At 38.6% G+C, this 15,000-nt stretch overlaps 1 protein-coding gene across 1 annotated transcript in view; it reads left to right on the top strand.

The window, feature by feature from the left end:
- Positions 1–14,559, top strand: part of LOC137983197 (fibroblast growth factor receptor 2-like) — a 72,117-nt gene extending 57,558 nt beyond the window's left edge. Inside the window, exons 6-22 of the mRNA XM_068830385.1 lie at positions 3,456–3,698; positions 4,479–4,523; positions 5,340–5,425; positions 5,605–5,657; positions 5,790–5,983; positions 6,151–6,255; positions 6,336–6,354; positions 7,002–7,038; positions 8,109–8,436; positions 8,716–8,826; positions 9,904–10,094; positions 11,137–11,259; positions 11,409–11,479; positions 11,627–11,667; positions 12,335–12,431; positions 12,942–13,041; positions 13,770–14,559. Coding sequence (XP_068686486.1) covers positions 3,456–3,698; positions 4,479–4,523; positions 5,340–5,425; positions 5,605–5,657; positions 5,790–5,983; positions 6,151–6,255; positions 6,336–6,354; positions 7,002–7,038; positions 8,109–8,436; positions 8,716–8,826; positions 9,904–10,094; positions 11,137–11,259; positions 11,409–11,479; positions 11,627–11,667; positions 12,335–12,431; positions 12,942–13,041; positions 13,770–13,835 — 1,910 coding nt within the window. The 3' untranslated portion in view covers positions 13,836–14,559. The remainder of the gene's footprint in view (positions 1–3,455; positions 3,699–4,478; positions 4,524–5,339; positions 5,426–5,604; positions 5,658–5,789; positions 5,984–6,150; positions 6,256–6,335; positions 6,355–7,001; positions 7,039–8,108; positions 8,437–8,715; positions 8,827–9,903; positions 10,095–11,136; positions 11,260–11,408; positions 11,480–11,626; positions 11,668–12,334; positions 12,432–12,941; positions 13,042–13,769) is intronic.
- Positions 14,560–15,000: the final 441 nt, after the last annotated feature.

Raw genomic sequence — 15,000 nt, 5'->3', positions numbered from 1 at the left:
GAGATTTCAAGTTATTGTAGAACCTGTCAGTGGTACCAAGTTACTCTAATACTGAAATCAAGATTATGGAATTGTAAAATTAGAACTTTGGACTGGACTATAGAACACGCAATTACGGAATTTTTAGATTTTTGAGCATTGAGAGAAATAGAGTACAGATGTTGTCTTCTTGTCTTCGCCACGGCAGATTTAAACAGTTTGCAAGGAACTAAACCAGGATGACGGAACCGGACTTCGAATGCAGGGCCCAGATGTTCGAAAGCCGATTACTTTAATCCAGGATTAGCGTAAACATTTGTTTTATGTTTTCAACTTTTTGGTGACAGTTTCCTTTGCTTATGTTTGTCTTTCAAGATTGACTTCTTCTAATTTAAAGTTTTACCGAATATCAGCCTTGAACAGCATTTGGGAGTAGAGAATAAAACTCGTTTTAAAACTTGGCTTTTGAACAACTGGCCCAGGATGATAAATTGTTGAACTGTGATTTGTAATAAGTTTTTCGGATGATTTAAGGCTGATCTTGTAATTTTTGGATGAATGGAGGAGTTAAGGAAGCAGGTAAAACTGCAAGATTTGAATAAAGTCTCCTTCCAAAAAATAAATAAATAAAAATCCTGATAACCTGCTAATAGGGCTTCGTTGTTTGCATTTGCAACTTTAGTAAACATTAATAACGAGTTTTTATATTACAGATTATCTTTCTGGTAATCTCTCGCCATTTTCCGAAGTTTACCTGTACTTGAAGTTGACTGTAACTGGACAATTTGTATTAACTGTTTGCGCATTCCACGGATACGCCCATGTAGGCGTCTTGTTTGGGAATAAAACGAAAGAAAGCGTCACGCTTTTCGCTCGGTGCCGGGGGAAGCTGGAAGCATTTTGCAGATTATAAAGAACTACCACCGATCTGCCTGGGTTTCAATCTTGTTGTCTAGACGAGTGGGTTTGAGGAATAGCCGCCATAGGATTAACAAACCGAAAGAACGAGCGATACACACATCATGTATGAGCAAGGCCTAACTGCGAAGCCTCAGGAAGTGCTGTGTAATAAATACCCCAGGAAGTCCCAAACAAGACGAATAAACTGTCGGTATGAAGCTGATCGTAGAAATCTATTCAGGAGCTAGGAAAATTATTGCCTTTATCGTTCTTAATTGTTGCGTTATAAAATACATGATAATATTTCCGGACAAGGAAAACCGAAAAGTACATTCCAAATTAAGCTTATTATACAGCGCTCTAATACTGAGACTTCGCAGTTTGGCCTTGCTCATAAATTGATGTGTATCGCTTGTTCTTTCGGTTTCTTAATCCGGCGATGGCAGCTATTTTTAAAACCCACTCGTCTAAACAACAAGACTGAAACCCAGGCAGATCAGTGGTACTGTAGTTCTCCGTCATCTGCAACTGCTTCAATTCCAGCTTCTGCACAGCAGCTAGAAGCATTCCTTAGCTTTTCAATTCCAGCTAGCTGCACAGCAGCTAGAAGCATTCCTTAGCTTTTCATTGGCCTTTGTTACCGCGTCCGAAAAACAACACGTACATTTGCACCAAGAAAAAATAACGAGAAATTTAAATTTTTACAAATGAAGGGAACTTTAGTAAACAGGCAAAATCACGACTCCAACATACCATCTAATATCAGTTAAACGATCTCGAAGCATTCCTCTTGTTCTTCCTCTTGAGCTCTTTCCCGTCGATATGCGGCTGCTAGCCACGAGTCTAAATCTTCATAATCACGGGTAAGTGACTCAGAATGTTTTTCGAAGTCAAGCGATAACTCCGAAGTCGAGAAATCATGATCGATAGAAGACGAAGCTTCGCTTTCAGACATATTTTCCATTGTTTACTCAAGTAGCAGCGAGCGATAGGTTGAGTAAGTGACGTAATAAGTCCTCGCTCCAGGCTTTCTCAAATAAGTATGCAGGCGACATACTAAAAACGGCGGATGCTATGAAAAACAAGTATTTCGACGTAATAACATTGAAATCTTGGTGAAAGTAAGTTAAATTCATTATGTGAAAAGCGTATACAACATTTTGGCGGCGTTTCCTCCAGGATTTGAGACTTTTTGAAAAATCGTGTCTTTTTCGTCAGAGTATCTCTTTAAGCGTTCAGAATTTCATGAAGATTTAATAATATAATTATTACATTCTTGTTTTTTGGACATGAGACTGTAAGGATGTTTACAAACACAATGTGTAAGGCGGTTTACAAACGCCTTGTTTTTAAAAAAGACGCTGTGTGTAAGATTGTTGGATGATCTTCGTACTGATTTTATAATTAAACGCCGTCTGTTAGACAGTACAAAGCTGCTGACAATTATCCTAATCAGTATTGTTATTAAACAAGCAGTTAAGCGAGCTGCGGTGGTTTTTATGGATAAGATATGGTGAATAAGTGAGGCCATGAAGGTCGTACATTATTAAATAGAGATCCAACTCGAAGACAAGACTAAACGGGTTAGTTAAGAAATGAGCTATTCTTTTAATTTTGATAAAGGGAATTTGGGCAAAAAACAGGTTATCTTTTCTTGATCAGGGATATTTTGTTTATTACCTAAGTTACACAAACGTGGCTGTCCGGGTAGGCCGGTTATCTGTGGAGGTATTACATCCATAAAAAAAGAAATCCCATTTTGTAGATTACGAGTGGAGGCCTTTGTTTCTGCCAGTTTTGCGTTGAGAAGAATTTAAGCGAGCTCTTTTAACCAACTTTTAATCAATTAATCAACCGAATTTAATAGTTCCACCTTGGTTGCACTGGCGCTCTAATAGAGCGAGTTAACATTTTCTAAAACTTTTTTTTCTAAAAGTGAAAAAATTATCTTGCAAACGTCCATGCAGTGGACGAAGTGTCCGTTAAAGTCTAGCTAGTCTAGCTACCTATTTCCAACAATAAGGTAAGGATGAAGGTTATATATCATCTTATGCTTACGAGTCAGAAGGCCCATCAGGCCGGCGCTTATTTCCCCTGTTTCCGTAGCATGAAGTGACTAAGAGTATTTATACTCCACCCTTGCTTTTGTTGTACAGGAAAAGGACGCACGTCTATTGGATTCTATCATTACATTTCTGATGGTTTTTTCTTAACTTGCTTCACTAAAACTGTCAACCGGGTCCCCTAAGTTGTATTGAGGAATGTCCGTGACATTCACAGGCTATTCTTCAAGCAAGAAATATTCGATAAGAGTCAACAGTGGTGCCCGTATCATTAATTACCTTATTTACATGGTGCTTTAGCTTTCATGATTACACCTGAAAATGTCATTTTAAGCGAAAGCGTGACAACCAGAGGTGAAGTCTGTTTGAAGGTTATGGTAAACTTCACATGGACAGTTGAAGCCACCAATCCTGCGCAGGGCCATTCCTATCAACCCAGTTCAGTGTTGGAGTGAATTGGCAAGACTGCGCTAGAAGCGTTTTATGTAATTTTTGCCGATCCTCTCTTCTTAGATCTTGCTCAAGCTTCAGGTTGCAGAGCGGATGTCTCAATACCTGAGGGAAGCACAACACTGTTTTCATGTCCAGTTGACGGAAACCCTGAACCCACCATAACATGGTACATTGGCAGTGAAGCAGGTGGACCTGTGATTTCCAATAAAAAACAGTTGGAAGCCGGGGAAAGTGGATGTTACACATGTTCTGCAAGTAGCTCTCTTGGAACATCAGTCACTGTCACACAATGCTTGAGAATTGGTAAGTAAAGTCATGCGCCTATCCCTTTCAAAGAAGCACTCGTGGTTAACGCTTACCTACAATTTTTTTTCTGGAAACGCCATGTTTTTTTACTTGTTTCGGGTGTAAGTAGAATTTGCGGTAACCATCACTACACTCTCTTCAGGTAATCATCACTGACTTGTTATCAATGTACAACTAACTCGGTGGTCATGCAGTAAGGCCATCCCCAGAAAATGCTTCGTTTCCCATCGCCCGACCGACCCATTTTTTTGGAAAAGTAAAAAAAAATTCCAGAATCACTTGTAAAGAAGCAACTACTTTTATTTACAAGCACACGATCTTGTCTTATTAACACCAATTGTCTGAAATTATCATCGATACTTCGTTTTTGTAGCCCTTTTCGACATTTGATAGTCCTGTTAATATACATCTTTCGTACTTAGCAGCCCGGCCTTCATTGGCACCCAGACCTCTTCATGTGTTATTTTTTTTTTTTGCCCGACTGACCGACCCACCTTCACGAGAGGGAGGGCGATGGGAAACGAAACATTTTATGGGGACAGCCTAAGGAGAGCCTAATTGATTTGTATCTATTCAGACTAACAGGCGAGCGAAACCATGAGAAGGTATGGTCAACTGAGCTTTCAGATACTTTTGTGTGTATAGAATTAAGACATATTGGATGAAGTGCAACAAGGGAAGGTGAACCCTGAATTTCAAAACTCTTTTTAATTATGTAGTACATGCATTATTTTTTTGGAGCCTATTTTATATTTCCTGTTCAATTTTCTTTGTCAGTTGCATATTCACCATCGCCAACGACACTGCAAACGTCTCCAACAGGTAACAACTGCAAGCTGGGCATAACCTTAAATTTAAAATAAACTCTCCTGGGCCACTCAAATGACTATAAGCCAATATTGAGTTTCCTCGAAGCTCTCCTACAAGGCTTATTACATACTCAACGCTGAGAATATGTAGTTTCTGAATGGTCAGTGGCGAATGCGGCTGCATAAATGGATTATAGAGTACGATGAAGGTTATAGAGTGCAATACGGAAGTTGTTTTGGAAACAGCGGTAGAATTATCTTGCTGTTTGTATAATATATAAAAGAACATATGAACTTGCTCGTGCATTTTAGTGATTTATGGTCACTTGTCAAGATTTTAAAGCTTTCAAATTTTAAGAACCTTCAAAACATCGCTAGTGCTCAGAAATGACAAAATGCACTCGCGTTCATGCGATTTCCTATACTAAGGGCTTCTCTTATGGCAATTGGTTTACGCTGCGCAGTAATGAAACTAATTTGCAAAACAAATCTCACTATCTTGATTACTCTTTAAAATTAATAGATACGCATACTTGGTGGCGTGCCTTTCAGTTATCAATTAATCTATATTGTACGAGTTCTTGCGATTTATTATCATTAAAAAAAAATTGCAAACGTCTGTCGGCCATTTTGTTTTCATTTTATCTCTGTCGCTCGTACGCTGATAGTTGCCATAAAAATTGAATTTAGACTCCACAACTGATTATAAGTACTCTTTTTGTAGAATCTTTGTTGGGTGTATGATAATCGTAAGGAAGACTTTGATCTTAGAATCGTTTTTAATACCAAGTTGAGGAAAGTGGAATTTCGTGTGTGTTTATTGTTGCAGAACGTATGGAAACTATTCAAAGGATTACTTTAACCATCACCAACATGGACTGCAATAATTTTTCAGAACAGGACTTTCGAAAAGAGGTATGGGTGAAATGTTCTTGTGCACTCCGGAGCTATTAACTGTAAACTGATGACGACTGATGAAGTCTGTGGTTTTTTTTTTGGAACAGCCATAAAATGCTTGGACGCTTTAGATGCGCGCATTTCCTTTTCTTTTCGTCATGGATGTTGTTATCAGTGTCTGCTTTGTTCCTTTTTAGGTTAACGAAGCGCTCCAACCTTTTGAACTTATCAGTATTGAAATGGAAACTCGGTATGTTTATCTGTCATTCTGGTTTTGCACAACACTTTTATCGATGAGTCTCAATTACCGTTACCTCTCTGTTATTAGTCGTAGCTATTAAATTTCATTTGTAAATCATTAGGTCGTTCTTATATATTTCAGGTGTGGTAGTGTAATTGTTGACCTAACTCTAAGATTCCTTCAGATTGTTACTGCAAATCAAATAAGGTCAGCTTTTGCAGCTGCTGCCAGGCAAAATAAGTTCGGAAAATTTATTGTGGATCCCAGTTCCATAAAAGAGCTTGTATCGACAGAAATGAGTTCAGCATCGCCAACTTCTACAAGAATCACAAAAGGTACAAACAGTTGGTAATTGATTATGATGGCTTTGATCTGGTGTGGTGGGAAGTTTAGTAGCTAAGCTGATGATGATGTTGCCGACTACAATCATTGTCACGATGGTTCAAAAATGAGCGTTGGTGTAAAGTTTTGACTAATTATGTTAATTTATCTCTCTTCAAAGAATGCCAATGCACATGCGGCACCACTCTGTTGGTAATCATTGGAGTTCTTGTGTTTATCATCATTCTTCTAATTCTGGTCATAGTCTGGCAGCACAGAAAGCTAGGTGAATAATTTGCTGGATTTTCCATGATTGTGTTTTACATTCTTTTGCACTTAATTGTATATCTGATCTTCTTTTGTTAGGCGTTGCTAGAAAGAAAAGGTGCGTGTTTTGATTTTTTTTCCATATAATTATGGGGAAAGTTGGAATTTCCTGTAAAATGCTTAGTGCTATATAAGTCATGTTACATCAGGGCAAAAATTGTTTAAGAGTGTAAACGTTTATAGTAGGAAGAAAATAACTTGACAAATCGTGGAAAGCTGTTTTCTTTGTTACGAGAACGAGAGGCAATTTTTTTTTTTTTAAGTGACACCTTCCTTTTGGCTGAAAAGAAACTGATAATAATTTGCCGTCATCGCAAAATAATCTGAATTAATGTTGCTTAGTAAGAAAGGCTGCTTTCCAAATTACTTTCGCCTGTAAGGAATTTGCAACCAATCTCTGCAGGCGCCAGATCGCAATGTTGCAATGCTCAAATGGTGATGGACAAACAGGGAGATCATGAGAGATATTTTGTTCTCGCCCACGAACAAAGTGGCGATGACATAACTCGAAAGTCACCCATTTTGTCCCGTCTTGTTTCTTTTCGGTTCTTCCATAAAATAAACCGCGTGCCCGAAATGATGTTTCATTTCTTTCCGGGCAATTACTTAAAAAAAAAAAAAAAAAAAAAAGAGTAGTAAAAATTAAACGAAGTCTAAATTTGAGGAAGTAACATTTTTGCGTACCTTTCGATGTGTCATTTATAGGCCATACAAGGTTGCAGAAGATAGAAGAATTTATGACGTGAGTTGTGAAAGCAAAAATGCAAAATGATTTCATAGACTGATACTGTTTCTTTTTGTATTGCTGAAACACATTTTGCCATTTCCAGCCAGTTAAGGCGTGATTTGATTATTTTAAATCATAGAAAAACGTCAATATTTGAGATTAATCAATGTACTCATTTCCTACAGGTATTTTAGGTATCAACTGTGAAGGGTGAAGGCCATTTTGAAGTGTGATTGTAATTGCACAGTCGGTAAGTGCGCGGCCTTCGTGCAAGAGGTCCCGAGTTCGATCCCCGGATCTCAAATCCTTGTTTCGACTTCTTTCCTCTCAGTGCAGCTTAATTTGCTTTAAATACCCGTAAAACGGAGCACTGATGGAGAGGAGGGAGTAAAATGAGCGCACCGTCGACCTCAGGTTTGTCAGTTGAATTACTGTTACGAATTATCGACGTTAAATATGGTTGCGTTACTTTACTTTACTTTTTGCTCTGAGCGATCATTCTCCTCAAGAGTCATTTCAAGCGCCGTTCAAAACATATCTTTTAGAAATTTCCCACTGAATTATTCATTCATCTCGTGTAGGATATGGTACGGTTAACTCTCACCGCACCAGCTTCAAGATGGCTTGATTGCCCATATATCGTAGAGCAATTCAGTGCAATTGCATTGCCGTTGGTTTGAGTCTTATTAATTAACTGCCTAAGTTTCTCGCGACTGTGATGATAGAGTCTTTGCTTTTTTTTAATGTACAGTAAAGGTAAAGTCACTTTATTTAATGTCGGTCGTTCATTCAATCACGAAACTGGTATCAATGGAAGCCGACGGTGGTCCCTTTACTCCCCTCTCTCTGTCAGTGCTCCGTTTTACGGATATTTAAAGCTACAGCTAAGCGGATAAGAGAAACTCGAAACAGACGTTGAAGTCACCGAGGATCGAGCCGGGCACGTCTCGCCCCGAAAGCCGCGCACTAACCAAATGAGCTACGCCTACCTCTAGTTAGTCTATTTTTGAAGAATGATGAAGCATACTAACGGGTACAAAGGAAATTTAACCCGGGGTGCATCTGTTTTTTTTTTTTTTTTTCAGAACGAAGTTGCGATGGAAGAGCTTAATCCTACTAACGATCCACCTAGTAGTTCTAATCAGCAGTTAAGAATCCCCATTGAACCTGCATACATGCCCTTACAAGGGACTACCCATTATGACGTAGGACCAAGTAGCCCTAATAACTCCGCTCAGAATGTTGAATATGCACCCCTTGATATAAGAACTCGGTCATGGGAAGTAACAAGGGAAGACGTCAAAGTGGAGAAGATCATTGGTAAAGGTGCTTTTGGCCAGGTTGCCAAAGGAACGGCAAGGAACCTTCCACTCCATTCTGGCACAAAAACTGTGGCTGTTAAAATGCTGAAAGGTAAAAGGTTTTTTTTCTTCATGGCTTTGGTTTAGGAACAAACGGTCAGTCCTTCGTTGTGTAGAGAACAAACATGTGTAATCCGCGAATATAGCTACGGCGTGCTTAGAGAGAGATTTTCTGTTTTTTCTTACACCTTGTGTTTGGCAATGATCTACTTGAATTTGACCTCGAACGCACGAAGACAAGAATGAGCCCTGATGACAGGTACACGTAGTACAATCAATGCGAATTTTACCTTTGTTTTATTATTATTTTTTTTTTGCTTATTTGATTAAGCCAACGCTCCTGAGTCAGACAAGAGAGACTTGAAATCCGAACTTGAGCTGATGAAGACCCTCAAGCCTCATCCACATGTTATCAAACTATTGGGATGCGTCACTGAAACTGGTAAATGCATCTATGAATTATACTATGATGCTGCTGCTGTAGAAAAAAAGCTCTTCTCTATGAATGCTCACTTGTTCCTAACCAAAACAGTTCCCACCTAAATCTCTTCTCAGCATCACAATAGGATATTGCATAGTAGTTCCAATCATAACGAGAAGCCCATTTACAACTTGCCAAAGTGCGAATTGTTCAGTCTACAGTTCTGTTTCAAAACCGAGCAGAAGTGTTTCATCGTGTTTTAAACCATGAGGCGAGGCCGAGTTGTTAATCTTAGACCCGAAAAAGCACGACCTGTGGGTTTATTGAATGGCTTCAAGAGCACTCCACAGAAAGTGTGTCGGAACAAAAGTTCAAATTTAAATGTTGGGTGGAGAACAGTAGCATTGTAGAAAAAGAACCTAAGCTTTATTATTATGCTTTATATAAAAAATTCAAATGAAGAATGCTTTATCAGTTTGTAAACGCTCAGGCGCGTGCCACATTTTTTCGGTGGTCTGATAGGCTGTTTCGATCAGTAATTATTAAATGAGTTTTTGAAATTTTATGTCAATAAGTGTCCATACTTCCGTTGTCTACTTATTAAAGACGTTTGTTAAATTACCAGTACGCGGCTTTTAAAGGAAATCCATCGTCATCTTTAGTAGGAGTAAGAGCTTTTACAAGGCAGATATAACCAGGCCAATAAAACGCTCCGGTAAATAATGGTTTGGAAAATTAGTTGGATACAGTGCCAATATATTATGGAATGTTGCGGTTGACCTAAAAACTGATTTGTCATTTCTTTTTATAAGCAAAGCTAACCCTTAGCATCACGAAGACACTGGACTGACCGTTGTCAATTGCTGCATTTTAGCATTCCGAGTGAAGACTCATAGAAATAATTGAATTTTCTTCTGGTTTATTCAGTGAAACTAGTCAAATCGTCCTAAAATTAAAACACTCGTAGGCAACATAACATGACGGAATCACACACCTAGTCAAGCGTAGAGCAGAGGAGATGAGAGAACTATTCGTGGACAAACAAAAGGACCGACAGAGATAATGCCTGTTGAATAAACGTCATAATATTTCTCATAGATCCCCTATTGGTGCTAATCGACTATGTCCCTTATGGTGATCTGTTGGGTTACCTGAGAAAGAGCCGCGGATTGAATGACACTTACTACAAAGACCCGGATATCAAACCTCAAACCAGTCTGACGTCGCAACAGCTGATGAAATTTGCTTGGCAAATCGCTGATGGAATGAACTACTTATCTTTAAGAAAGGTAAGCATGAGTGTAATGGTTTTCAGTAGTTAATACAGCAAACATACAGCACATACCAGTTGGCTCAGCTGGTTTAGCTCCAAACTACTGTGCGGGATCAAAACTCCGGCCATACCAACACTCAGGGTCTTTAATTAACTGAGGAGGAAGTGCTGCCTTTCTGATGACATCTGGAAATGGTTAAACTCTCTAGTATTCTCAGATTAGGACGATAAACCGTAGGCCCTGTCTTACAACTCTTCAATGTTTATAACCCGGCGGGTCTAATTTGCAGGTCGCAGGTTGTAGGTCGCGGGTTGCAGGTCATTGTTTCACCAATACAGAAAGTATCCTAAACATTCTTAAAAGCTAACCTTAGGCCTAATTAGGCCTAAACAAACGTTTTTAGGCCTAAGGTTAGCTTTTATGAATGTTTAGGATACTTTCTGTTAGTTAGTGAAACAATGACCTGCAACCCGCGACCTGCGAATTAGACCTGCCGTTTACAACCATGTGGGACGTAAAAGAACACACTACACACCACACACTATTCAGCAAGAGCAGGACATGGAATTCCCGGTGTTTTGGTCTGTCCTCTGTGGTGTATGATGGTTGGGAGAATAAATGCTTGGAGATACTAGCTACACGAAGATTATCTAAAATGCAAGGGTAAAGAAAGATATAATATGAGATTACTCTTGTTTATGGAGTCATTAGTATAAGCCTCATAAAGAGCAACAAGCATCTGTTATCAGCAGTTGTTATTGTCATAATGTGTTGCCATTGCATATTGGCAATGCTATTGTTAATTCTATTATCGTTGCTGCTGTCGTCACACCTGCATGTGCATGTCATTGCCACTCTCACTGGATCCGGAATCGCCACTGCCACTTCTCCAGTCACACTGATACTTGCCATTGCTTGTGTCATGGTAAATGTCATTATCGTTGTCAAAGAAACTGCTACACCCGCAACCGCTCAATGTCTTTTTTTTTTTTTTTTTTTTTTTTTCACTCTCATACTTATGCAACTAACAAATAATGTGAAAAATGCTTCACTTCAGATCATACACCGAGATCTTGCTGCTCGTAATGTGCTGGTTGGAGAAACAGAAACATGCAAAGTAACAGACTTTGGAATGGCTAGAGATGTGCAACAGGAGAGCATTTATGAAAGAAAGACAAGGGTAACAAAACTAGAACATAAGAAAGTATAGGAAACTCGACGAGCTTACAACTTGATAAGTGAACTTCAGATGCCATGTTTTTTTGTTCCAAGTCGTAACCATAAAACGATTAAGTATAATCCATTCTGTTTTTTATCTTCAACTGCCAGGGTCGGTTGCCAGTTAAGTGGACAGCATATGAATCGCTGCTGTATGGAAAATACACCACAAAGAGTGACGTGTGAGTAGACTTACTCGTTTTCGCTTCAATTTGAAGTTTGAGAAGCGATATTTTGTCTAAAATCGAGTTCACCTGCCATTCGACCATGCATGACCTTAAATTTGAATGTACAAATGATAAGTCTGTGGTGATTTCATTTTTTAACAGATGGAGTTATGGAGTTGTGCTTTATGAAATCTTTACCGTAGGTAAGAATCTGTGCATGCAACAGTTTGCTGTTTTACCCTCTTCGAGATCATATCTTCAAGTACTGTAAAATTCTGATTTTGGATTCGACGTTGCATCTTGGAAATGGCTTACTTGATATGTCCAGTACTGTACCTAATTAGAGGCACGCGGATTTCAATAAGCGTCGCGAAGTGTCCCCTTGCTCTTTCTATGACTTCAACATCAATCGTGTCTCGGAATACAAACAATTAATGTCACGAAGTGTCACCCAAATGCTGCTCCTCAGGTAAAGATAAACTGTTGCATTTACCCTGAACTCAAATAACTCTAACCTTTACCCTTACGTCATTGTTAGAAATAGGTAGCAAAGGCAGGGACACCTCGTGTTGGATGTCAAAATTCAGTGTCAAGTGCCCTCTTGAGGATAGGTATTCAGATTTTCTCGGTAGATTCGCTCTGAGAATCAACTTAGAGAAAGCAGGATTAGCCTTAAGCCAACTGATTAAAAATAAATATTAATTAACTAGAATATTTCCCATACACAGGCTGAGCAGGGAATTAGGATTCAACGGTATCCTAATCTAAGTCATAAATGCGTTTTGTCGTCAGGGCTAGCAGTGGATGGGAAGTTAACAGGGATGGTGGGTGCGGGTAAACATTTCCTTCTCTATTTTTTTTTTCTTTCAGGTGGTTCTCCATATCCACGGATGGATGGCAAGAAAATTGCAAGTTTGCTTCAGCAAGGTTACAGAATGCCGAAACCACAACACGTGGACAATGACTTGTAAGAAAAATGCTGTTTTGTTTGTTTTACACTCTGCTTTGTTTATCCTTTACTTTTACGTCATTTAGTACAACGACAACGACCCAGAGAAAGTTTAATGTGGAAAAATAATCGTTCGCCAACTGCGAAATACCTTTTAGCGCATAGAACACTTCTTTCATTTGAGTTATCTGCAAGACCTTAACCAGAACCGTAACCATAAAGTAATACATGAAGTTCTTAATAGGCTTAAGTAGACACAAGTGTCACATTATGACATGTATGCAAAGTAAAAAAAGTTGATGTTATGGTAATAGGGTCACTTTGCGACGCCAACACCAGGTAAGGGGAAGGTCATTATTTTGCCTCAAACGACAATGATGACCGAAAATAATATTGTAAAATTGCGTATTCCAATCTCAAACTTGGATGCCCTTGATATTTGATATTTGGATGCCCTTGATATTTGTATTCAATACGACTTATGCTTGAGACACAGTAAGGTAACAGTGTAATGAAATTATTCCCAAGGTATCAAATCATGATGAATTGCTGGCAAAATGAACCTGAAGCAAGACCGTCATTTGCTGATTTAACACAACAGCTAAAAGGAATGGAAACCCAGCACAAGGTCAGATTCTTTATAAAATTTTCATGCAAGCCAATAGCCAACTTCTATATGTCCTGTACGTTGATTCAGCAGCTTTATGGGCATTTATCAATATTTTTTTATTTGTATTAAACTTCTCCTTAAGAATTATGAGACAAAAAGAAATATCGCCAAGCTGTGACTTTTTTACGTAATAGCCTCAGACGCATGGCCCAGTATCAACTGAAGGCACTAAAAGTGGTCCTTCAATTTGAACGTGTAGACCTTACAGGAGCGTAGAGCGTGGATGATACTTCAGTGCTCGTTTTTGCTACGTAATTTCAAGTGAGTTAAATACGTAAGTGACAAAAGCACTTTGGTCGATGCATCACAAAATTGTGAAAACAAACCGGACGAGTCATAACGAAGCATTTTCACTCACTGGACCGACAGTCATGTTGCTTTGCTTAATTAAACAAAAAGGGTAAATCGAAAAAGATGGTGTTTTTTATGGTCACTTCGGACCACAAAATGGCTGCCGTTTCTCTGTCTAACGGAATAGCAGTATGGTCACCTTGACGTCATATAAGTGGTTCGAACAGGTGGCAGCAAGGTGTGAGAGATGTATGGGACGTATAACTTCTTGTTTTGAACAAAAGAGGGAGGGGAGGGGGGGGGGGGAGGAGGAGATCTTTTGTGATGTAATTTTGTAAACTAAATCGAAAAAGAAAAGGATCTTTCAATATGTGCTTTTTTTATTTCTTTTGCAGAGGCTGCTCAACATGCATATTTACAACAATGATCTGTACGCAAATTTGGAGGACTTGAACGCATAAAATAAAAAGCAACGTTAACTCTTCTGTTTTTCAAAAGGAACTTTAATCATTTCGTCCTCACACTTGACTTTGATGAGAAATTTCCCTTTCAAATAATCCAAAGAGAATCAGCATCTAAATTTCGTTTTCATTGATTTAGTTAAATTGATTAATCTCTTTAAGAGGCAGGTTTTTAGTGCTCCTCGGATAGTTGCAATACATGTATTATGTGATCATGGATAGGACCCTTGCTTCGAAGTAGCGCAGCTGTGGGGAGAATGGCTGCTAGTTTTTATTAACTTGTCGCAATTTCTAAGACGCATAAAATGTGAAATTTCGAGGAGAAATTTAAATTCAAACTTTTTAGCGAAGACAAATTGATTTATTTTAACCATTGAGAACATTTTGGTCAGCTGCACTTAAGAGCTAAAGAAAAAACGTTGGAGAATTTTGGTAGGTAATTGAAGTGATATGAAACATTTGGTCATATGTACGAAGCTTTTTCTTGATTACAGGGCGTTAAGGTCCCTTAAACGCCGAATGGACTTATCACAAAGGATTACCATTGTAAATATACAAGACTCTTTCATGGAACAATAGCTCTTTTGACACACCAATTAACAGATTTACCTTAGCTAAGGCTAATCCGAAACGGAACTCACTCTTTTAACAATTTCAAGAAGTCTTAGGCAGTACAATTGTAGAAGAAAGGTTTAATTTTATGAGACGTGTAAACGTCAATAAACGCGGGTATTTTTTAGTTGTTTAGAATTGTGCTCTCGTTAACAAATGGATTCCATATTGTCGTGTGTCTGTTCAGTAATAGATCACAGATGACGTCAGTTATTGTGGTAAGAACAAAAAAAGTCTTCAATTTCTGAACAGACGCACGGCAACATAAAATCGTTGGGTGTTACTTAATAGATGATTAAACTGTACAAAAAAGCATATTTTATTGCAAAATCCTTCAAACATATTTAAGACCCGCTATTTGGCTAACTCTAGGCCTAAAGTTGGTTTTAGGCCTAGGGTTAGCCAAATTGAGGGTTTTGGCTCTTATCTTCAAAAAGGTACAACGATGACCTGCAACGAGTGACCTGTTAAAAGTGACATTTCACGATAAAACGCAATTAAAAAGGATATTAATTCCGGTAACTCTCTCGCTCTTTTAGGAAAGGCCCTACAC

This window comes from Montipora foliosa, chromosome 13 (genome assembly GCF_036669935.1).
Source record: "Montipora foliosa isolate CH-2021 chromosome 13, ASM3666993v2, whole genome shotgun sequence".
In the NCBI taxonomy this organism is placed as follows: domain Eukaryota; kingdom Metazoa; phylum Cnidaria; class Anthozoa; order Scleractinia; family Acroporidae; genus Montipora; species Montipora foliosa.
The sequence above is the reverse complement of the archived record's forward strand: the minus strand, read 5'-3'. Positions and strand labels throughout refer to the sequence as shown.